Source organism: Globicephala melas, chromosome 2, assembly GCF_963455315.2.
Source record: "Globicephala melas chromosome 2, mGloMel1.2, whole genome shotgun sequence".
Lineage (NCBI taxonomy): Eukaryota > Metazoa > Chordata > Mammalia > Artiodactyla > Delphinidae > Globicephala > Globicephala melas.
This window is the reverse complement of record NC_083315.2, coordinates 127438404-127463365: the sequence shown is the minus strand read 5'-3', so window position 1 is coordinate 127463365 and position 24962 is coordinate 127438404. Positions and strand designations below refer to the sequence as shown.

Genomic DNA, 24962 nt, shown 5'->3' with positions numbered 1-24962 from the left:
AAATTCTTAATGTAAGATTGATTATTAAATATATCAGAGATTTTAGTAGTAAGAACTGCTGTATTATAGGATGTCTTTTGACTTTACTAGATCAATTGTTTTCCCAAATGGTTAAGTAACCAATTTTAAAACTTTTCTTCAAACACTTTTTTTTTTACTAGGAATATATTTAACAAATATTCTGAAGACTGAAGAAGGGAATAATGATTTTTTAAAAAAGAAAGGGAAAGATTTAATCAATTTCAGTAAGAGGAGGAAAGTAGCTGAAATTACTGGAGAAATTCAGCAATATCAGAATCAACCTTACTGTTTACGGATAGAACCAGAAATGAGGGTAAATATTTTCTTTGCTTTTCTTTAAAAAGAGGACACGTTAAATCCTCTGCCCTCTCTAAGATATGGCATAACCATACATTATGATCTTTATTTTGCTATGAAAATAATATGAGTTAATTTATCAATAGATAGGAGTGGTGAATAGTAGATATTCTGCACTAACAGTCTGCAGTTATTAATATTATTAGGCACTTTGTCTTGACGTTGTTTCTTTGTGCAGCTGGTTTAAGTAGCGCTTTCAAAAAATGAATGACAAAGTGGAATGAAAGAAACTTTCTGATATCCACACAGTAAAAAGAAAATCCACTACCAGTACTATCATTGATTGATAGACATTTTAGATATTTTATATGTGCCAATGTAACATTAGGTAATTAATCCCTTTATAAGAACATTGCATTTAAATAGGGGAAGGGGTTGGGAGAGTGGTGTGTATATATGCATAGTAAAAAATGATTTTTTTAAAACATTTTCTCACTTGGTATTCTGTTTTGAGCAATAGTTCATAATACTGATTCTGTGGTACTATAAGATGTGAAATATCTTCTAAATTAGAGTAAATTATGGTATTATGTTTATAGTGAGTTTTATTGTATTATACTTACTTGAAATTCAGAACATATGATAACTATCAGAATAAATTCACCTTTCACATTAAAAATTGTGCTACACTTTCAGATGTAGTCTGCAGGCTGGGCATGTTGAGTGAATATGGTCACTATCATTCCCATTCTCCTAAATTGTAAGATGGTAACTATTCTTTGTTCCCAGTTCAAAACAAAGAACCCTAAAGTCCTAAGAAAAAATGACCTGAAGTATGCACCATTATGAAAATATAGACAGATACTTGCTCTAAAGAAAATTGTCACCTATTTCATCCCCTTCTCTCACTATTTAGCCAACCCTCTGTGATGTGGTGCTTCATAGGGCTAAAGAAATGTTCTTGAGGGAATTCCCTGGTGATCCAGTGGTTAAGACTCTGTGTTCTCACAGATGAGGGCCTGCGTTCAATCCCGGGTTGGGGAACTAAGATCCCACAAGCTGCGTGGGGCAGCCAAAAAAAAAAGAAATGTTCTTGAAGCCCAGATTAGAGTTCACACTGTATTTCCTCCCAGAAATAATGTTACATTGTAGCTGGGTATAATTAAAATAGTAATTTTAGCATTCATATCTCAGTAATTCCTAATAGGTTTCTGTGATACGATCTAGACATCCTACTGTTGTTTAAAGCATTCTTTTGGGGATTAGGGGCAGAGAATGCTTTCTTTATAGATTGACTCAAAGTAAGTTTAAAAAGTAGATAAAGTAGCTAATCACTTTCAAAGCATAGTTAACCAAACGAAATAGTATTTAAAAAAATAGAGCAAAGGATGAGAAAATCACAATTATAACTTTATAAAAGTCTTTAAATTACTGTTGGTCCATTTGATTTAATTTAGCTAACCTGAATATAAGAATAAATTGTTTCAATATTGTTAAGAGAGTAATATCATTTTCTTGAAATTGGCAGAACGCCTGAAAAATGGAAGAATTTTATACTAGAAATTCTAAAGCTCATTTTGCCTACTGCTAAAGCTAGAACCCAGAACTTATTTGTATATATGCTTCTAAGCTACTTCAAAATTAAATAAAGCTAAATCCAGTAATTTGCTTCTAAGAAATTTTTCTAAGGAAGTCATCAGAAATGCACAGAAAAATTTATGCACAAGGAGTTGATAATAACAATAATTATTACTATAATAGCAAAGAATTAGAAAACATCTATGTGGGTTACTACCTATATGGAAATTGGTGAAATAAATTCTGGAACATCCATCTGATGAAGTATTATATAGTTAAAGTTTGTATAATTTAAAGTAAATAAACCATACAGGAAAAATTTAATTGAATACTTTCAAAAGGCTAAAAATAGCTATGTGGTGATCCCAATTTTGCAGGAAAAAAATTACAATATATGTATATGTACATATATTCACACACAGAGTTAAAACATTGGAAGGATATTCCAATAGTAAAATGTTAACAGTGAGATCTCTGGTTGATGAGATTACTGTTTATTTTTCTTTTTGTACCTTGTTAAATCATCTAAATTTTTTACTTAAAAACTTGTATTTTATAAGCAGCTCATGCAGCTCAATATCAAAAAAACAAACAACCCAATCCAAAAATGGGCAGAAGACCTAAATAGATATTTCTCCACAGAAGACATACAGATTGCTAACAAACACATGAAAAGATGCTCAACATCACTAATGATTAGAAAAACGCAAATCAAAACCACAATGAGGTATCACTTCACACCAGTCATAATGGCCATCACCAAAAAATCTACAAGCAATAAATGCTGGAGAGGGTGTGGAGAAAAGGGAACCCTCCTGCACTGTTAGTGGGAACAGTGCTTTGTGACCACCTAGAGGAGTGGGATAGGGAGGGTGGGAGGGAGGCTCAAGAGGGAGGGGATATGGGGATATATGTATACATATAGCTGATTCACTTTGTTGTATAGCAGAAACTAACACAACACTGTAAAGCTATTACTCCAATAAAGATGAAAAACAAAATTTTAATATATGTCTGTTTTATAAACTAGTATATAAATAAATATTTATAAATAAACTAATTTATAAAACAACATGTAAGCTTGGAAAATATTTTTTTAGTAAAGACAAAAAAGTTACTTTGCTAGAGGCTAACATAGATATGTTTATATAATTGTTCTTGAAATTACTTTTGAATAGACTTTAATCCAATTTATCTCTATTTTTTTTCTGATCATCAAAGTTTCATCATGGATTATAACTATAATTCTGTTTTAATCACTTTTGACAGCTTATTACTGATGATCATTTTGTTGTTATAATGAGTAGGAATGTTAACTGAGGGATACTGAGCCATTAAGATAGTAATAAGTGAAAAATCTGTTCATCTTCTTAGAAGAACTTTAAGACTGGAATATACAACTTACATAAAAACTTTATACTTTTATCCGAAAATAGAGAGATTGGAATCAGCAATTCTTGAGGACTTTTCAGACATTAGGATCTGTTAATTTGTTGATGATATTTTTGTATTAAACTGATGAAGTAAACGTTTTAATAAAATCTAAAATATGTACTCATGGGTATTTGTTTAATTCCAGAGGTTCTTTGAAAACCTTAACCCCATGGGAAATGCTTCTGAAAAAGAGTTTACAGATTATCTGTTCAACAAGTCACTAGAAATTGAACCCCGGAACTGCAAACAGCCACCTCGATTTGTAAGTCCATTACAGTTTTGGAAAAATTTGTTTTTTAAAACAATGCTGTCTTTAGTTGTTCAACAGACTATTTCCATTAAAATTGTACTTTGCTTGAATAGCTGTTTTTAAGTGTTTTGTTTTACAGTGTTTATACTATTTCTAAAATTATATATACTGTGGGGGAAAAGTTAGCATTTTGATAAAATCTGGTTCATCCTTTATCTTAGTACCACTTGTTTATCTGTCCATTTTTGATCCTTCTTAGTATAAGGGGAAAAGCTGTGAGAAAGTGAGAACCTAAATGGCAGGTAGCTAGTGGAACAGGAAATGAAAAGACCTGGGAAGGAGTAAGGAGAGATATCAGTTCTTCTGACGTGACCCTCGCTCCTGCCGTAAGAGCACCATTGTCCGTAGTTACCACTGGAACCCACCTCTCTCGCTAAAATTTGCTGCTATACAGTAGTTCCTTTTATTCCTGGGGTTCGCAGTGACAACAGAAGTAGTAGAAGACCAATTCTAAGTAGCTGAAAGTGAAGCAAGGTGTGGAAGGAAGTAAAAACATTTGTGATACACCAACTTCGAGCCAGGTAGTTTCATGTTACCTCATCTCCACAACAATTGTATGATATTGATCTTACTCTCATTTTACAGACATGAAAACTGAGGCTCAAAGGAGTTAAATAACTTTTTCAAGGCTTACATAGCTAGATATGGGCACACTTGAGGTTTTAACTCAAGTTACCTGAATCTGAGTTCATGTTTTTTCATTAGGTTACCACTGGGAGAGGTTTTAAAAGGGAGTAGAGGTTGAAGGTGGGAGATAATGATAGCAATTTTTTCCAAAGACTGAAAAGTATCATTGTGGAGGTTGGTCATTTATTATTAGGGAGGGGGAAAAAAACGGTCTTTTTTTCCTAAAGCACCTAGCATAATATGTTGCATATATTATGTCTACGGTGAATATTTGTGAAATTGATATCAGTAATTTGGAGAAGTTTAGGCTCAAGTGTTTGGGGAGCAAACAGTTGTTTTCACACAGATTTCGCAGTATTTTATTTCTGTAGTATGAAAAGAGGTTTACTTATACAGTATTCGAGTCAGTGTTAAAATTAAGCCAGTCAAATCCCAAAGCGTTCCACTGGAATGTTACAGACTGTCCTTGCAGACTGGTATTTATTGTACTCTCTTAACTGTATGCTAAGAATTAATAAGGTAATACTAAGTCATAATAAAGTACATGCGAGTTTGTAATCATAATTATATTTGCTTTTCCTAGCCTAGGAAATCAACTTTCTCTTTAAAATCTCCTGGAATAAGGCCTAATACAGGCCGACATGGCTCTACCTCAGGTACTTTACGAGGTCATCCAACACCATTAGAAAGAGAACCATGTAAAATAAGCTTTAGTCGGATTGCTGAAACAGAGCTTGAATCAACAGTGTCAGCACCAACCTCTCCAAATACACCATCTACTCCACCAGTGTCTGCTTCTTCAGACCTCAGTGTGTTTTTAGATATGGATCTCAACAGTTCCTGTGGTATGTATTTGATGTAAACTATTTGGCAAAAAAAGGAATCTTGTGTTTCAGTTAATTCTTTTCATCATTTTAATTAGGAAACTGTAGAATCCTTTGCAAACTATATTAGTGTGAAAAGTGACATCTATATGTGAAAATAGTGATTAACATGGGAGTAAAGCATTATTTGTGCATTGTTTATGCATATTATTTTCTAATTTATTCATTCAACAAAGATTTATTTAGAACCTTTTGACCCCCAATGCTACTCTAAAGGGGAGCAGTAGACAATGAAAAAGAAAACAAAGCAGATAAGTTTTGTGAAGGAAATTTGAAAAGAGACTGAGAGGGAACTACTTATGCTAAGAAAGGAAAAACATTCCAGGTACAAAGAATACCAGGTTCATTCTTTAAAAACTAACATGGCCAAAGAGGATGATAAAATTCTGAACTCTGTGTGTGTTATTACATATGTTACTTTATGCAAACATATTTTAAAAATATAACCGTACATATTACCTTCCTTTTCAAATTGATTTTTCTCATTCCGATAGGAAGCAATAGCATCTTTGCTCCAGTCCTCTTGCCTCATGCAAGTAAGTAAGAATTTGAGTCGATTCTAATGAAATGACTATAAAGATAATAATTGAATTGATAAAATTTGTATATGAATAGTTTGGGTTTTAGCAACATTTCAAAATTTTAAGAAATGAATGAAATTCTTATAAATAAATCAAATTATTTTCTTTCAACTGGGTACTATTTATACTTTACTACAGTTTATTTTCATCATTTTACAACCTATCTGTGTTCTAGGGGCTGTATGACATTGAACAAATTACTTAGCATATCCAGTTTGTTAAGGGTCAGATGAGATAACTATTTAGAAGCAGCTAGCACATTACTTGGCACAGGATGAGCAGTGATTTCATATCAGTTGCCTCTCCTCTTCCCCACTCCTTCCAATTCATTTCCTATAGGAATAATACTAAATGTTTATCAGGTTCCCAGGCCAACCTTGATCACTTATTTCTTCTCATGAGCTTTTTTTAGTTAAAGCAGCATTTTAAGTAAAATACTGTCACCTTTCTTTCTATGGTCATTTGTTTAAAACAAAATAACCCAAAGGGACACAGCAGCTTCAGGAATAATTCTCCCAAGATAATCTAGAGGACTTCTGCTTCTATCATAGTAAAATGTGAATCATTTAGATAGTAGCAAGAGAGTTTCTGTCTTGTGAGAAAAGTAAAGTTTTTCTTTTAAATGTTCAATTCTGTACTTTATTTTAATTTTTAAATTTTTATCAAGGTGATATATGCATAGAGTTTTAAAAGGTAAATAGTGCTTAAAAACACAAGATGAAATTAACAACAGTTCTACCCGATGGCTCCCCACCCCTTGTTTTCCAGTGATTCTTCCACATTTTTAAATGATGTTTTTATATTTTTCTCTCTCTTGAATCATTCATTTTAGACAGTGTTTACTGATTTCCTATTATGGTAGATGAAGATTTCACCCTTTACCTAATATACTTAGCGCATTTGGGGAAAATATTATTCACTGCCAAGTCAAGGAGTGTATACTCTGATCATGCTTCCTTTCTTGTACAGCTCTGTTTCCTAAAGTTAATAATAGCTTCATTAATGTTTAGGATTTTTTTTTTGTTTGTTAGTTTTTAAACATCTGTTGCTACATCTTCCCACACCCTTTTACAGCACAGTTTTCCTTAAAGTCAGACCAGTTAGGGAAGTTATCTAGGATTTTTTGTTTTGGGGGTTTTTTGTGTGTGTGCTTTTTAACTTGGAAACTTCCTTCCTGATGCTCTTTTGTCCTGCTCCAGTTGGGACTGGTTGCTGTCTTGGCCTCTGACCCAGCTGAAATCCTAGAACTTTCTTTTGTTGTCATACTAGAAATTCCCTTCATCTCTCTTGTGTTGGATTCTTGTTTTTTGGATTCCTTGTCTTCTTTCTTGATATGGTTCCTTATTTTGGTAGGGGTACATCTTTAGTAGCTACCTGAGAAAGGATACATAGGATATAAATTTTTAAGTTCTTGCATTTCTGAAAATGTATTTATATATTTAGTTGTTAATAGTTTGGCTGGGGGAATTCCCCAGCAGTCCACTCCACGCTTTCACTGCCAAGGCCCCGGGTTCAATCCCTGGTCGGGGAACTAAGATCCCACAAGCTTCATGGTGCAGCCAAAAAAAAGTTTGGCTGGGTATGGAATTTTAAATCATTTTCAGTCAGAATCTTGAAGACAGTTTCCCACTGTCTTCTAGCTTTCATACTTGCTGTTTAGAAGTCTAATATCATTCACGCATAATTTTTAAATGCCTGTTATATGCAGGTACTGTTGTAGGTGTGAGAAAGTGGCACTGAACAAAATAGACAAAAATCCTTCTGACAGTGATGCTACATTCTTTTTTTTTTTTTTTTTGCGGTACATGGGCCTCTCACCGCCGTGGCCTCCCCCGTTGTGGAGCACAGGCCCCGGACACGCAGGCCCAGCGGCCATGGCTCACGGGCCCAGCCACTCTGCAGCACGTGGGATCCTCCCGGGCCGGGGCACAAACCCGTGTCCCCTGCATCGGCAGGCGGACTCCCAACCACTGTGCCATGAGGGAAGCCCAGTGATGCTACATTCTTAATTATTTTTTTGAAAACTGGAGTTTACTTGCTGTAGCAAAGAGACCCAAAAATACAGTGTCCTACATGAAATAGAAGTTTACTTCTCAAAATAGCCAGAGCAAGTAAACAACTCCTCTCTATAAGGTTTTCAGGCTAGCAGGGCAATTCAGGATTCTCAAAATTTGGCTTCCATCTCTTGAGTCTTGAGCAACTGATTTGAGTTGTTACCATTTTTCTGCCAGCAGGAACATGGAGGGCAAGGAGCTTTGTTACAAAAAGTGATCTGGGAGTTGCAGGTATCACTCCTGCTCTCATCCCATTGGCCGAAACTTAGTCACATTGACACAGATGCAAGGGAGGCTAAGAAATGTTGTCTGTAACTAAACAGCCTTTTGTCTTGCTAAAATTCATGGAATTACTAAAAGGAAGAAAGGGACAGGTGCACTGGGGGACAATTAGCAGTCTCTGCCACATTAAATTCAAGAAACTTTTAGGATCTTCTGTTTATTCCTAATGATCTATACATTCACAATGATCTGCTTTGATGTGGGTCTTTTTTTCTTCTTTCATTTTGCTGTCTGTAATGAGCCCTTTAAATTTAGAGATTCATGTATTTGATTTCTAGAAAGTGTTCCTTGTATCATTTTTTCAATAATTTCTTCCCTGCCATGTTCTCTGAGTCCCTTTTTGGAGCTTCTTTTCCATATTGTACATCCTAGATTCATCCTCTGATTTTCTTTTATCTCCTCTTGTCCATCTCTTTATGTGTTCTGTTTTCTGGGAGAGTTCCTTACTTTATTGCCCAGCTTTTCTATTTTTTTTTCATCTATCATGATTTTGAATTTCTAAGAATTCATTCTAAATTCCCTCTGATCATGACATTTTTATATCATCCTAGTCTGGTTTCACTATTCAATTTTTGAAAAAAATTAATTTTGTTTCTGGTATGGTTTCTTTTCTGAGTTTCTTCTGTTAGTTGTGGTCTTTCATATTGGAGGTTTTTCTTTCTTGTCTGGGATCCTTAGCTTTCTGTTCATATTTTAGAGTGAGGCAATATAAACTGATAGGAAGTGCGATATCCATGGGCAAAGCTTGTTGCCTTGTAGGTTTCACTGTTAGACTGATAGAGTGATGAGAATTTTTTTTTGCTTAGGAAGTCCCCAAATTTCAGAATCTATGAGGCATTTTCTCTAAGAGTGTTTAGTTTCTCCAAAGAAAGATCTTTGAATCTTCTGCCTGGGAGATCTCTGCATTTAGTATGAAAATCTGTGTTTTCAGCACAGACTAGTGTTCGCAAATCTGAAGTTTAGATTCTCCAGAGAATAAAAACCCTCAGTCTCCTGCAGTGGTGGGAATGTGGTAATTGCCTGGCCTCACTAAGTGGAGAATAGGATTTGGGGGTTCTCACTGGCCCTTGTATAGACGTAATCATATCTTCTATTTTGACGTCCATGCCTTCCATTATACCAAGTGCCTTTAATTCCTGATCCCTCCTTTGGTTCTCTGGGGGCAAATTTGCTGCTGTTTGTCAGTCCCACTCACTATAGACATTTGGGTTTCATCTTCCTCCATTTGTCTCCTTCATGTACATTGTAGTCCACCTTGATGCATTGAAGCTTCAGGATCCAGATGTTTCCTGGCTTCATTGGAGTTTGTGCATGTTTCTTATTTTCCTGGTTGTTCAGCAGTGGAAATGTATTTACTACATATATTAGTTTCTAGTGCTTCTGTAACAAAGTGCCACAAACTGAGTGGCTTAAGGTCCAGTTCTGGAGGCTAGAAGTCTGAAAATCAAGGTGGCAGGGCTGTGCTCCCTCTGAAACCTGTACAGGAGAATCTTTCCTTACCTCTTCTGGCATTTGCTGGCAATCCTTGGCATCCTTTGGTTGGTAGATACATCACTTTAATCTCTGCCTCTGTTGTCACATGGCCATCTTCTCCTTGTATCTCATTTTCTCATCTCCTGGTTTTTTTTTTTTGCGGTACGTGGGCCTCTCACCGCTGCGGCCTCTCCCGCTGCGGAGCACAGGCTCCGGACACGCAGGCCAGCGGTCACGGCCCACGGGCCCAGCCGCTCCACGGCACACGGGACCCTCCCGGACTGGGGCATGAACCCGCGTCCCCTGCACCGGCAGGCGGACTCCCAGCCACTGCGCCACCAGGGAAGCCCTCATCTCCTGTTTTTATAAAGACACCAGTCATACAGAATTCAGGCTCACTTTCATCCTAACTTGATTACATATCTGTAAAGACTATATTTACAAATACGGTCACATTCATAGGTGCTGGGGTTAGGGCTTCAACATAACTTCTGTGGGGGGGACACAATTCAACCCATAACAGTGTGCCATTTGAGAACCAGGAATTCTAGACATTATTCTGGGTGGTAGTAAAATACATTTTCCATATGATAAAGAAAATCATGTTTTGAATTTTAATAGAAAATATTGAGAATAACTGCATAAAATTCTGAACATCTTAAAATCCTGAAAGAAAAGTATGAAAAGTGCTCACATAAAATGGGAAAAACAGCAAGACTGCATTAACAATGGGCATGAATAGACAGTTTACATCAAAATATGAGCAAGCCTATGTTGAAAGATACTCATATATTACTTATCCCTTGTAAATTGATATATTAGTATGATCCTTTTGGAAAGAAATCTGAAAACAACGTATCAAACCAAAAAAATGTTCACACCCTTTGGTTATTCATTCAGTAGAGAATTGAGTACTTGGTACCAGCTACTCTGCCAAGTACTAAGGATTCAACAGCAAACTAGAAAGACAAAGTCTCTGCCTTCATTAATACCGAATACCAAAAAATTTTTGTGAAGAAATCACGTACATGAAGATCACATTGTTCATCCTGCTTCTGTGGTTTTTCTACTTTACTTTTAGCTCCTTAGTCTCTCTTGCTGGTTTCTCTTCATTTTCCCAACCTATTAACATTGGAAGGCCCTAAGTCTCTGAATCTCTTTTCTTCTCACTCACTTGGTGTCTCGTTCACTGTTATATCATCTATATGATGATAATTCCCCAATTTTTTTTCTCTGCCCAGAACCTGTCTCTTGACCTTTAGGCTCATGTATTCAGTGACCTGTTTGACGTCTCTATTTGGATATCATCTCCTCTAAAGTTGTTCTTCCCATTGCCGCCTCTTCTCAGTTATAACCACATTTGTCTAATTGCTGAGGCTGAAAATATTAGTTATCATTACTTCTTTCTTTTTCTCATACCCCAAATGTGATCCGTCAACAGGTCTTATTTAATTTCAAAATATATCCAGGATCTAACCATTTCTTTACTGCTGCCACCTTGGTCCAAGCGACCACCATCACTTACCTGGTTTATTATAGTAGCATCCTAACTTCCCACCTTCCACACTTTAGTCTGTTTTCAATACAGCAACTAGGTCCTTTTAGCATGTAGGTTAGACTCTTCTCACCTGTACTTAAAGCCAGTGGCTTTCCATCTTAGAGTAACAGCCAAAGCTCCTTCAAAAGGACCCATAAGGTCCTATGCAGTTTGGCCTTCTTTGATCTATCAGACTTCATCAGCTACTCTTCTCTTCTATTGTTTACTCTGCTCCAGCTACTGTGCCTCCTGAACAAAATGGACAAATTCCCACATCAGGACTTCTGCTCTTGCTCTTCCCTTCGCTTAGAGTGCTCTTCACCCTTCTGGCCTCATGGCATGCTCCCTTGCCTCCTTCAGGCTTTTGCTTGGTGTTACCTGAGTGAGGCCTTCCCTGATCACCCTCTTTTAAATTGCTCCCCCTTCCCTACCTAATATTTCTTCTTTTAACTTATAGCCATTTTACTTAATTATCATGTTTATTCTCTCTTATCATCCTAGAACATAAGCTCCAGAAGGACATGAATTTTTGCTTCCTGTTCACTGCTGTATCACTAGTGCCTAGAAGAGTGCTGGCACTATAGCAGATGCACAATAAATACTTGTTGAGTGGATGGACAAGTGAATGATAAAAAATTGGAAGTAACTTACGTAGCTAGCTAACATTACAGAAATTGTTAAGTAAATTATCCTACATTCACTGGTTTGGAATACTAAGGTTATTTAAAATGCTCACAAAACCTGTATAATCTTGTGGAGAAGTGCTCTTAATAGAAAATAAAATGGAAGTTGAACTTCACACTTCAACAAGGGTTACTGAATGCCTCCTATGGAGAAACATTCTGCATTTAAGTGGTTAAGTGGGCTGACTGTAGAGTCAGACTCAGAAACTTTCACAGCTATCCCATTATCATTAAGGTGTTTTCTGCTTCCATGAGCGTGTGTGTTTCTGTAAGGAAGAGAAGACTCAACTAAGTTTGCCTTAAGCAGTAAGAAAGCATTCTGACTCAGATAGCTGGAAGTCTGGAGGAAGGCTGCTTTAAGACTGGTTGATTCAGTTATTAATGATAACTTTAATGATGTTATTAAGGACCAGATTTCTTTTTGACTCTTGGTTGTTTTGTCCAGATTATCAGCTTTATCTGAGGCTGTTTTTCCTCAAGGTCATGAGAGTGGTGGCAGGAGTATTGGTTATGTGCTTCCTTGTTCAGTCAAGTGAGAAAGAGAGGTACAGAGAAAGACTGACAGACTGCTTTTCCAAAAGAGCAAGGAACTTCCTTTTCAGTAGCCTCTTGCAAACCTCCTTTCAAATTTCAGTAGTCTGAATTAGTTCATGTGTCGACAACCAGTTACTCTGGCTGAGGGAATGGTCTAATCAGGCCCCACCTGTGGAGCTAAGGGGTAAGATCAGCTTTCACTGAAGCACACAGCTGTATGCGTAAAAGAGAGGCAGATAAAAATCTGATCAAGTTAAGAAAGTGAGTCCGTTGTCTACTTCTTGACTGGAATTGGGGTGCCCTGGGCAGAATTGGCTGACTGAACCATATGGGATGGATTCATCATCACCAAGAGACAAAGACAGGGCAAAGTTTGCTGGGCAAGCAAAAGGAACATATTCACAGCCCTACCTAACCTCCTCACACCATCTGCCAACACCCCATAGGCATACTTTTTGTTTCTGCTACTGGCACGGTGAGCCATCAAGATACTCTGAGCTGACTGCAGAATCACGTGATCAGGACAGCAATTTTTGACATGGAGTAATGAGTGACATCTTTACTTGGATGTCCCATAAGCAGTTCACACAAATTCAGTGTGTTTAAAATTAAACTCACCAACTTCTTTCCCAACTAGCTCCTATAAACCCAATCTCAGTATAATGATAAACAAGCTATGATCACTATCTTTACACCAACTGTGTGTGGAGATATTAAAATAGGGAGTTGGTCCATAATTACAGGTATTTTTTTAACCATATGAAAAAGACAAAAGAAGTGAACGTGAAAATCGTTCTTATTCTATGTCTGGTTGGCATGTTTGGGGTAATTTTTCCTCTAATACTTTATTATTTTGTAAATTTCCTTTAATGCAGTTGTGTAATGTTTCCATTATCAATGAAAGACTTGCAAATAGAAGAGTCCTACGATACAACCCTACCCTATGGTCTCCTATATGGAGGTTTTATTACTTGTGTGGAAATGTATCCAATAATAGCTGCTTCAGAAAATGCATGGTATTTTACACTGAGAATACTGTTGATTAGCTAAGGATTTAATTTTTGACTGTTGTCTAAAACCAGTCATCTACACTGCATGTTTATGTAAGTTAACATGATGTTAAAATAACAAGTAAAAATAATGTTCACTTCGGGAAAAAAAAAGCATGGTCTCTGTTTATGGATGATCTTTCTCTGGAAGTTAGTACAGTTTATACAAACAAAAGGCTTTTCAGGGAGCAGAATCTCCTTATTAATCTTAATTGAATAGTATATTTTCATTTAGCAGTAGTACCTAGTATGTGCCAGGCACTACCACTGTGTTACATGCTACGGATATGAAAATAAATACACACTGCCCTCAGAAAGCTTACACCTTAATGGAGAGGATAGCTAAACCAACAGTCAGCTACAGTACAGTCTGACAGATACCATAGCAGAGGTGATCACAGATTGAAGTAAAGTTTTGTCTTATGATTGCATTGTGACTTGTGGTTAAACTAATCTTTTTTACCCCCAGAGTCTTTCTTTAGTTCGTGTGGTAGTTTACATAAACTAAGTGAAGAGCCACTGATTCCTCCTCCACTTCCTCCTCGAAAAAAATTTGATCATGATGCTTCAAATTCCAAGGTAAGGAATTCCCTGGTGGTCCAGTGGTTAGCTGCGGGCTTCCACTGCAGGGGCACAGGTTCCATCCTTGGTTAGGGAACTATAGATCCTGCATGCTGCGCCTTGTGGCCAAAAAACAAAAACAAAAAATCAAATTCCAAGGTAGTCCACAGGACTTAGGTTTGCCTCAACTTATTCAAAGTTGTGAATCTTCAAAATAGTGCTTGTTCTTATAAAGAGTCTGTCAGTTACAATTTGGTCACCCATTATGGCTTTTAAATATTTAGGTTGTTTTATTTAGAAAAATACCTTAAATAATTGTTTAATCCTCATAATAATTTTTCTAAAAAAAGAGGCTGGGCAGATTCACAGATGCTCAGAAATACTTTTATTTCTGGTGGAGATGGAAAGAACTGTAGTATTCAAACCATTCTCCAAACTTTCAGCTGGTGCTTCTCAAACTTTAGGTTGCGTCAGAAGCACCTGGAAGGCTTGTTAAAACCAGATGGCCAGAGTTTCTGATTCAGTAGGTCTGGGGTGGAGCCCACGAATTTGCATTTCTAACGAGTTCCCTACTAGTGTTGATGTTGCTGATCCCTGGATCACACTTTGAGAACCACCACTGAGCTTCACTAGGGATAGTAGAAGTAAATGGCCAAAAAGCAGAAGCTGGATATTAAGTCCTCTTGTCCTTTCGTGTCCTTTCATGTTTACAAAGCTATATATTCTTTTTACTCACTTGCCCATTATTATAAATAAAACCATATATTTATAAACTGTATATATAAAGCAAGATAATCTGAGGCTTTATAAGATTTCAATTAAAACATCTCATATATCAAAATACTAAACTGGGCCCTGAGTGAAACTGGGAGTAATTTACTCATAAATCTGATCATTAAACCAGATTAACCTGTTTTGAGGCTCTGGATTTAACTTAACACATAAGAATTCTTTAGTCTTTTTAAAACTTTTTCTTACAGATTTTTCAGGAGAACAGAGGTATAATTTAATCTTTTTGTTTTTGAGGGAACTATGAAATCTGATGATGACCCCCCTGCTATTCCGCCAAGACAGCCTCCTCCTCCAAAGGTAAAACCCAGAGTTCCTGCTCCTTCTGGTGCATTTGACGGGCCTCTGCATAGTCCACCACCGCCGCCGCCGAGAGATCCTCTTCCCGATACCCCTCCACCAGTTCCCCTTCGGCCTCCAGAACACTTTATAAACTGTCCGTTTACTCTTCAGCCACCTCCACTGGGACATCTTCACAGAGATCCAGACTGGTTCAGAGACGTTAGTACGTGTCCAAATTCTCCAAACACTCCTCCTAGCACACCCTCTCCAAGGGTACCACGTCGATGCTACGTGCTTAGTTCTAGTCAGAATAATCTTGCTCATCCTCAAGCTCCCCCTGTTCCACCAAGGCAGAATTCAAGCCCTCACCTACCAAAACTGCCACCAAAGACTTACAAACGGGAGCTTTCGCACCCCCCATTGTATAGACTGCCTTTGCTAGAAAATGCAGAAACTCCTCAATGACCCTAGCCATATGTAGTCATTGACACTGGAATGGTATTTGTAAAGTTTTTTTTTAATTTATTCAAAAAAGGCATAGTATTTTAGTACTTTTTAAAAATAATGCTCTTACAAAAATGCTACTGATCAAATAAGCTTTTAAAAATTGGAAAAATAAAAATACAGAAGTCCTTTACCATTATCCTCAGGTGATCAGTAGCATTGCCTTGTCTTGGATCCTCAGTGCTGCCCAAAGGCCAGTATAAAGAATTTATATTTGCACTGTAGACTCTGCTAAAATATGGTTTAAAGTGACATTGATTGCACTGAAGGGGGATAGTGCATTTGTGGAATTTTTCAAATTTGAGTAACAGATGACTTTTTAAGGCAGTGAATTTATACACATATAGGGGGTGCGTGGTGATACTGAGTTTTAAGCCTCTTTGACCATCTTCTAGTTTTTACATTTAGGAAGATCGTGAATAACACCCACTGTTCTTAAACTCTTTAATGCCATATCTTAAAAGCCAGAATTTGCTGCTGAAGACAAAAGTGAAAAATAGAACGAAAATAATAGAATGCACTGTTTATTGTTTTGTCGAAATGTAAACAGACTACCTAACCCAATCATAGAGGAAAAAAGGGCATATATCTTATACAGATGTGCCTTTTTGTTTTTGCAGACTATGGTGTCTTTAGCTAACGAGTTGCCTATTATTTTGGAAAACAAAGTTAATATGCCATACATGTACAGTTTTGTTTATATTGTACATTTAAAGATAATGCTAATAACCTATATAAATTTATGTGACTCAAGGCCTATAATACAGTCTGCTACTTTACTAATTCATAAAGCTGGAGGATAAGTTTCTTATGGCATAGGAACCAACTGCATTGCCTTCAAAACCAAGTAACTTTCTCTATAAATCTCGTGTTAACTAAAAATTTTTGAAGTATTTTTTTAGATTGGTAATATTTAAACCAGCAGACACTTAAAGCTTTATTAAACTTTTTAATCAGAGACGTGATTAAAACTTTTATTTGCCATTTGTACTCCTTCGTTCTAAGTGATGAAAAAGCGTGTTTTCCTCTTAGTGCCGTAGCAGCAGTTGTAAAGTAGCCCAAAGCCACATTGTTTATTTACTGGTCTGTGGCCTTTTACTGTGCTTTGTATCAGAGTTCCTAACAAGATTAATAAATCACCCCAGTCTTAATTTTTAAAAGACGTTTAAAATATGTGTTTTCATTATAAGGAACAAGGGGGTAAGATTGTTGAGTTCTGTAGAAGTAATATATACACACATTTTCAATAATTTGTGCAATTTAAGTTCCATAATCCCAAAGAATTTAAGTGATGTAAACTTCAGAGGGATAACTTTTTCTTCACCGTTAAACGCAGTCACAAGCTTCTTGCAACCATTTTTACGCATTCTGAAGAAAAATTAGGAGCATGTTAGGAATTCTCTGTAAGCAGGATTATAGCCATCCTTGGTAGGATCTTGGAAGCTGCCTTGATTTAAGGCCAGTAATAAAAAAAAAAAACCAAAAAACAGTGTGAATCAACATCCAACTAGATAAAAACACTCAGGTTGGCTTTGTCCGGAAAAGTAATTTCAACTGCCCGTTCGTTGAGGCAGACTTGTAATTTAGGGGAGAATGAGGCGGTTCCGCGCGCAGGGTAAGCCTTGGCCTGCGGCTGGGCCACGCCGGTGGAACGTCGCCTTCCGGTCTTTGTGTCTTCGCGCACGCGCTATGGCGCCAACTCCGCCTCCTGGAGGCGCCGGGCCCCTTGCAAGGCGGGGCCCGGGGCGGTCTTGTGGGTGTGACGTCACTGCGCTCGATACTCAGTGTTGCCGGGCGGCGATGGCGGCTCCCCTGGAGTCCTCCGGGGAGGAGCAACTGCGGAACTTTGTGCGAGTTTTGGAGAAGCGAGATGGCACGGTGTTACGACTACAGCAGTACGGCTCCGGCGGCGTGGGTTGCGTTGTTTGGGACGCTGCCATCGTCCTTTCTAAATACCTGGAAACGCCCGGGTTTTCCGGCGATGGGGCCCACGCGCTGAGCCGGCGGTCGGTGCTGGAGCTGGGCTCTGGCACCGGGGCCGTGGGGCTCATGGCTGCTACCCTCGGGTAAGAGCTTGGCGGGAGGGGACGCCGCTTTTCGGGAAACCCCGGTTACTGGCTTCCCATCCTTGTGCCTACACCTCAGTCACCGTTATTTTATAGGGCAGATGTCATAGTCACCGACCTAGAGGAATTGCAAGACTTGCTGAAGATGAATATTAATATGAACAAGCATCTTGTCACTGGTTCTGTTCAAGCCAAGGTACTGAAATGGTTTGTATGGCCTTTCAGCTTGTTTTAAGATAACTGTAGTTTGCTTTAAATTGTGTTACACTAAAAGCATGGTTAATACGAAGGGGACTTTCTGGGTCTTGTTTGTAAAACAGGAGTATTTTAAATTAGTGAAACAACAGTTTAAAATATTGGTTGACATTTTTAAGGGGGGAAGAAATAGAAGACTTTCCTTCTCCTCCAGACTACATCCTGATGGCCGACTGCATATACTATGAAGAGGTGAGTATTTAATAGTGAAGGCTCTTCCTTTAGAAGATTTAAACCGTATTTGGTGGATTCTAAAGCACGCATTTCTTCGCATTTTAACATCTCTGAATGCAGGATATTTGTTCCATAGTTGATGACACAGTAAAGAGAAAATAAAGGTCACCAGGAACTACATATATATACACTCATGATTAACATAGAGGTCCATGAAGCATATCGAGAAAAGTGTTATGTGCATTTTGCGAGAGGTGTCTGTAAAATTTTTAAAGGATTTTGCCATTTGGATCTCCTGTAAAAGACTAAGATTTCTTCTTTTTTTTTTTTTTTTTTAGTTATTCCTAGTGAATGTGTTAATCATGACATTAATAATTAAGTTGCATCGTAAAGAATTCATTGTTCTGTGGCAAGATTTATTATATTTATATAATGATTTTTTTTAGAATATCAGTTTGTGTAGTGTTGTGGGCATCACTCATTTTTTTCAATAATGAGCATTGAACCAACTTATGTTCTAGTTAGGGTTGGACTTGCTTTTGTAGGTAAATTGTTGATTGTTTAAATCCCAAGTTAAATTATATTAAATTAAATTTTAAGAGTGCAGTCAATTTCATTTGTTTACCCATGGGGACTCCAAAATGCAATCACTTAAATCCTTTCTCTGGAAACTGAAATTAATATGATGGTTGATTAGTTAAGAAGAGTTTACTAATCATCAGTTACAGAGCTGTAACTACGTTTACTTGTTTGGATTGATTCAAACTTGGATGAATTGCCAAAGAAGATATACAGAGTGCCAACAAACACATGAAAGAATGCTCAACATCACTAATCATTAGAGAAATGCAAATCAAAACTACAATGAGATATCATCTCACACCAGTCAGAATGGCCATCATCAAAAAATCTAGAAACAATAAATGCTGGAGAGGGTGTGGAGAAAAGGGAACCCTCTTACACTGTTGGTGGGAATGTAAATTGATACAGCCACTGTGGAGAACAGTATGGAGGTTCCTTAAAAAGCTACAAATAGAACTACCATATGACCCAGCAATCCCACTACTGGGCATATACCCTGAAAAAACCATAATTCAAAAAGAGTCATGTACCAAAATGTTCATTGCAGCTCTATTTACAATAGCCCAGAGATGGAAACAACCTAAGTGTCCATCATCGGATGAATGGATAAAGAAGATGTGGCACATATATACAATGGAATATTACTCAGCCATAAAAAGAGACGAAATTGAGCTATTTGTAATGAGGTGGATAGACCTAGAGTCTGTCATACAGAGTGAAGTAAGTCAGAAAGAGAGAGACAAATACCGTATGCTAACACATATATATGGAATTTAAAAAAAAAAAATGTCATGAAAAACCTAGGGGTGAAACAGGAATAAAGACACAGACTTACTAGAGAATGGACTTGAGGCTATGGGGAGGGGGAAGGGTAAACGGTGACAAAGCGATAAAGAGGCATGGACATATATACACTACCAAACGTAAGGTAGATAGCTAGTGGGAAGCAGCCACATAGCACAGGGAGATCAGCTCGGTGCTTTGTGACCGCCTGGAGGGGTGGGATAGGGAGGGTGGGAGGGAGGGAGACGCAAGCGGGAAGAGATATGGGAACATGTATATATATAACTGATTCATTTTGTTGTGAAGCTGAAACTAACATACCATTGTAAAGCAATTATACTCCAATAAAGATGTTAAAAAAAAAAAAAGATGGATGAATTGTAGGGAAATTATAATTACCCCCCCACCTCCCCTACTCCCTTTTATAGTAAACATATAAATTTTTAAAAGTCATAAAAATCATATTCCTTTTTGAACAGTCTTTGGAGCCACTGTTGAAAACCCTAAAAGATCTCAGTGGATCTGAGACTTGTATTATATGTTGTTATGAACAACGAACAATGGGAAAAAATCCAGAAATCGAGAAAAAATATTTTGAGGTGAGTACTCTACTAGATCTACCTTTGTAGTGATTACCCTTCAGAGAGGCTATATGTGACTTTGTGTTAAAGTGTATTGTGGTAATTTTGAGTAGGGAAAACATTCTGCTTGTATGAACCCAAGGAGAGGATCAGGATCCTTCATAGCACACCATTCTAATAACCGCCAGCCTCCCTCCCCACCGCCTTTTTAATCTTTTCTGGTTATTTATTTATTTTTCTTTTCTAACTTGTCGATCTGTAAAACAATGTAAAATAATAATGTGACACCCTTGTCTTTCCTGAGAAAGTTTTCAGCGTTTCTTTATGAAACATGTTGCTGGCTTTTAGGAACATGTTAATGATGTGTATATTATTTTTGGAGATGACATCATAGAAACATGACATGTGGTATCTTTTTATTTTAGTGTTTTCCACTGTATTTTTATGACCAGTGTATCCTACCTATTTCGAGATTTTTCTTTTTTTTTTCTTTTGAAAGAATTAAAGACCCACAGGAAGTTGCGGAAGTAGTACATAGAATCCCATTTATCCTTCACCCATCTTCCTCCAGTGGTCACCCAAGCCCTTTTTATGGGCAAAAATCCGCCACATTACAAGTGACTCCTCATAAGGGTCCATCTGTATAGCCTTGCAGTTTTATCCTCTGAAAGGGTTACTTTGGGTAAAGTGACTCTTCATGACTCTGCCTCAGATATATGATGAAATGGTTTTTTAATTTTATGTTTTTCTTGAATATGAAGAATGTTAATAAACTTTTGAAATAATGTATAATTGAAAATTTTATTTTATTAATCAATTTCAGTTGAGTTAAAACATGTAAAATGCACATGTATCAAGTGCTTAGCTGAGTTTTTCATGTGCCCCTCCCCAGTCAGTACTCCAAAGGTAACCACCATTCTGATTTCTGTCACCACAGGATAGTTCATATTATTAACTATAAAGTATATCTTTTTTAAATTTATAGCTTCTTCAACTAGACTTTGACTTTGAAAAAATTCCTTTGGAAAAACATGATGAAGAATATCGAAGTGAAGATATTCACATTTTATACATCAGAAAGAAAAAATCGGTAAATACATATTTGGCTTTTCATCCTCTGAAGCAATTTCATTAGCTGGACACTGTCTCTGAGCTTGTGTGTGATGTAGATGTTAATTTTCAAGTGGGGAAACAGCTTTGATGAGTCACTGGACTCGGGCACTAACTCTCAGTGTTAAGATTGCCTAACCTACCTGGCCTCAGGTTTTTCCTCTAAAATAAGGCAGGCTTCTTTTGTAAAGGTCTTTTCTAGCTGTAAATTATATAGCTTTATTATTGGGCATTACCTCAGACAAGGAACTTAACTATTTATAAATTTCTGTTATCTGTTAGAGGTTTTAAAATGCCAGTTCTGTCCTTCGTGAACTCTCTCCAACCATTCATATGTTTTTTAATGGTCCAAGTAAACTATAAAAAGGTAGATCTGTCCAATAAAGAAAAATGCATTCAGTTAAGTAGAATTTATATATGTTCCCCTTTTTGGTTGCTTCCTTTACCTGTTATACTAATTACATTTTATGCACATTGCCTCTCTGATGCCTAGAATTTGAACCTGTAGAAAGGAAGAATTGTATCTCATCCATTTTTGTCCTCCAGCACCTTCTATATATGTGACTGGTATAAGGCAGGGGCAAGATGAGTTTTATGAATTGAGAGTGCTAAATTTACTTAGTTCCATTTGTTTCTATTATCTTTCCTTTGAATTTGTGATGAAGTTTTCTGATTATGTGAATTCTTGCCAAAAGCAAATAATGTGTAATTTTTGGAGTCAAGACTAGGTGTTGAGACTGTAAGGAAAGAAGAGCTGTAGGAGTAGTAATTCAGATCAATTATTATGTGGCATGGCGCTAGAGACAAAAAGACAAATTTAAAATGTTTTGTGCCTTAAGGGATCCGGTTTTAGCTGAAACTGTTGTATAGTTTTAAAAGTAGATTTTTTTTTTTGAGGCATAAAGATTTTGTGTTTCCTAAATATGAAGGCTTTTTTTTCTTCAGAGAATCATTTGTTTCTTTAACTTGATATAACTTACATACTATAAAGTTTACCCTTTTAGAGTTTACAGCGATTTTTAGTATATTCACAGAATTGGACAACCATCACCACTTTTTAAACATTTTCATCACCCCAGAAAGAAACCCCATACCTGTTAGCAATTACTTTTTTATCCTGCCTCCCCCAACCCCTGACAACCACCAGTCTGTATCTCTGTGGATTTGCCTGTTCTGGACATTTCATACAGATGGAATCACACATTATGTGGCTTCCTGTGTCCGGCTTCTTTCATTCTGCAGTGTTTTCAAGGTGCATCCATGTTTTATAGTTGAATAATATTCCTTTGTATAGATATTACCACATCTCATCCATCCATTCATCAGTTGATGGGCATTTCTATTGTTTCCACTTTTTGGCTCTAGGGAATAATGCTGCTGTGAATATTCATGTAAGAATTTTTGTGTGGCACATGTTTCAGATCTCTCCAGTGTATGTATACCCAGAATAGAATTGCTAGGTCATACAGAAACTCTACATTTAACTTTTTGAGGACTTCCCAAACTGTTCCAAAGCTACTATACCATTTTCCTTTCTCACCAGCAATGTCTGCAGGTCGCAGTTTCTCCACATCCTCACTAATACTTACTGTTGTCCATCTTTTTTATTGTAGTCGTCTTAGTAGGTATGAAGTGGGTTTTATTTCCCTAATGACTGATGATGTTGAGTATCTTTTTTTTACTGACCTTTTGTACATCTTTACAGAAATCCTTTGCCTATTTTAAAATTGAGTTGACTTTTCACTGTTGGGTTGTAAACATTCTTTATATATCCTGGATACTAGACCCTTACCAGATATATGACTTCCAAATACTTTCTCCCATTCTGTGGGTTGTCCTTTCGTTTTCTTGATAGTGTGTCCTTTGAAGCACAGAGGTTTTTAATTCTGATGATGTCCAATGTATCTGTTTTTTCTTTGGTTGCTTGTACTTCGGGCATCAGCAAAGATCATCTCTAAACATTATGAATGGCTGTTCATTTGAATTGCATTAGCCATTACTAGGAATATTACCTAGTATTAAGTACCCGGTAAATACTTAATTTATGATAAGAAATCAGTGTTTTAAGGTTTCCATTTTTTTCTTATAGAAATTTCCGTCGTGAAATCTAGTCATCTTACCCAAGCCTCTAACAACGTGGGTAAGCTAACATTGTGAATGGAGCATGTGAATACAGCATGGGAAGATTGTGTTCACAGATTTTTCCAGCATGTCCTTAGGGATCCGATATATAGACAACCACCACGGGCTGCCTGCATTACGAAAAATGATTGACTGACTGCCTACCTGCCAATGGGCCTGAAATCCAACTTAGTTTACTTTTAGCTCGGCATCAAGTTCTGCTTAAAAGAAACATGTTTCAGTCACTCCTCAAATAAAAATAGGTACTGAGGTTAGCCTAAAGTCTGCCAAAAATAGTGAAAGTAGCATGGCTGACTTGGCGTATTTTCAGGAAAGTAGAGATAAGTTGATCCGGTTTCTAAAGAGAGGTATCAATTACTATTTAATAATGTTTAAATTCAAATCAGTAAATTTTAGCTTGTCTTCAAGATAAATTTAAAAGAAGGTTTTTATTTTAACGTATTTATGCAGTGGTTTTTATCGTTAAGTATCTTCCACTTCATTGCTTTTAAGATAACTTTAATACTTGTGTTCTTTTACTTTAAAAAAAAAAATGAAAATACTGTTTTGTGGCCAAGTTCTGTGCTTTTCCTTCACCACACTGACTACAGTATAATTTACTATGGGAGTTAGATAGTTGATTATACCATAGTCAGTTGATAAAGATGAAAGTAAGATATTGGGAGATTGGGAGGGAGGAAAAGGTATCTTTACAAAATTGTTTATTTGAGAATGGAGTGAAAATAAAAAGTCCGGCTTCAGGCTCTTGCATTGATGTGGCTCCTGCACTTTTCCTCACGTATAGCTTCCAGGAAAATGCGGCTAAAGTCACTGGTGTTAACTTGTTTATATGAAACAGAGAAAAGTATTTAAATGACTACAAAGGTAGTTCTGTATACATTTATCAAATGATTTTGATTCTGTGTGGTCTCTGTTTTATGTTCTCATGAGAATCATCTGTTCACAGACTGATCTATCAGGACTTCAGTCGCATGGTTCCAAAGTGTAATGGTAACCAGATGGAATTCTGGTACTTACAGGCATTGGTGCTAGGTGGCACAATGTATATGTTAAAATAAACATTGTTTTTGAGATCCTGTGACTTTGAGAATGTTTCAGAAATAGCTTTTGAGAAAATGAACATTTAAAGACGGTGACTGGTTTCCAGAAAGAGCAAAAGCAGCCCTAGAGAAATTAAAGATTGACATCAAGAGAACAGTTCTTTCCTTCAGGCTTGCTTCAATCTTTAATGTTTGTTCTGCTGTTTTGTTTTGTTTTTTTCCAAACTGCTCTTAGCATTTCATTAAGCAGTTTACTAAGCAGTTAGTGTAACCTAAGTATATGATACTTTTTTAGTTACAAATAATACCAGGTATTACTAGTGAAGTCTTAGAACAAACGACCACTTTCTGGCTTGTTTCATAACATTATAGAACTTGGTAGAAATTAGTTTAACATTCACCAGCAATAGTAGTCCATCCAGATTCCTCAGATACCCTTCACCCTCCTCCCATTTTCACTGTACTTCTAAAAAGAGTCGCTGTGGGTCTTCCCTGAAGTGCCCTTGACAGTCCTGTAATGAAAGCCCAGCTCCTTTACCTCAGACAGGTGACCATACACCAGAACTTCCTGGAGGGGTTGGGCTGAAGTCAGCCTCTTTGCAGCTTAGCCAGAATCACACCCTTGCTTGTGTGTGCTTCCTCTTCTTTCATGTCCTATTCCCACTCCTTTACTTATCACCTCCTTAATAAGTCACTTGCATACATACATTCATTGTCATCTGTTTCTGGGGAACTGACCTAATGGTACT

The 24962-nt window shown here is 37.0% G+C and overlaps 2 protein-coding genes across 4 annotated transcripts in view; both read left to right on the top strand.

Annotated features, from left to right (window-relative positions):
- SOS2 (SOS Ras/Rho guanine nucleotide exchange factor 2) overlaps nucleotides 1-16640 on the top strand; it is a 99361-nt gene extending 82721 nt beyond the window's left edge. The window contains exons 18-23 of one of the 2 annotated variants that reach the window (XM_030854909.3): nucleotides 162-334; nucleotides 3476-3592; nucleotides 4851-5112; nucleotides 5646-5687; nucleotides 13814-13923; nucleotides 14932-16640. In XM_030854909.3, coding sequence (XP_030710769.1) covers nucleotides 162-334; nucleotides 3476-3592; nucleotides 4851-5112; nucleotides 5646-5687; nucleotides 13814-13923; nucleotides 14932-15441 — 1214 coding nt within the window. In that variant the 3' untranslated portion in view covers nucleotides 15442-16640. The remainder of the gene's footprint in view (nucleotides 1-161; nucleotides 335-3475; nucleotides 3593-4850; nucleotides 5113-5645; nucleotides 5688-13813; nucleotides 13924-14931) is intronic. The other variant, XM_030854910.3, reaches the window with a different exon arrangement.
- Nucleotides 16641-16767: 127 nt separating this feature from the next.
- VCPKMT (valosin containing protein lysine methyltransferase) lies at nucleotides 16768-23717 on the top strand. Of its 2 annotated transcripts, XM_030854918.2 has the most exons (6): nucleotides 16768-17546; nucleotides 17643-17753; nucleotides 17921-17993; nucleotides 19820-19939; nucleotides 20907-21011; nucleotides 23121-23717. In XM_030854918.2, the coding sequence occupies exons 1-6, from the start codon at nucleotides 17074-17076 to the stop codon at nucleotides 23133-23135; spliced, it is 897 nt and encodes a 298-aa protein (XP_030710778.1). In that variant the 5' UTR covers nucleotides 16768-17073; the 3' UTR covers nucleotides 23136-23717. The 2 variants fall into 2 exon arrangements, with proteins under 2 accessions (XP_030710778.1, XP_030710779.1); XM_030854919.2 differs by lacking the exon at nucleotides 17921-17993 and having other exon boundaries at nucleotides 17643-17742.
- The last annotated feature ends 1245 nt before the right edge of the window (nucleotides 23718-24962 follow it).

Bases quoted from the DNA above. Each gene is read 5' to 3' on its own strand.
- VCPKMT (XM_030854918.2), top strand. From the start codon at position 17,074: ATGAGGCGGTTCCGCGCGCAGGGTAAGCCTTGGCCTGCGGCTGGGCCA. The intron at 17,547-17,642 runs GTAAGAGCTTGG...GTTATTTTATAG, and splicing joins CTCATGGCTGCTACCCTCGG to GGCAGATGTCATAGTCACCG. The intron at 19,940-20,906 runs GTGAGTACTCTA...TTAAATTTATAG, and splicing joins TCGAGAAAAAATATTTTGAG to CTTCTTCAACTAGACTTTGA.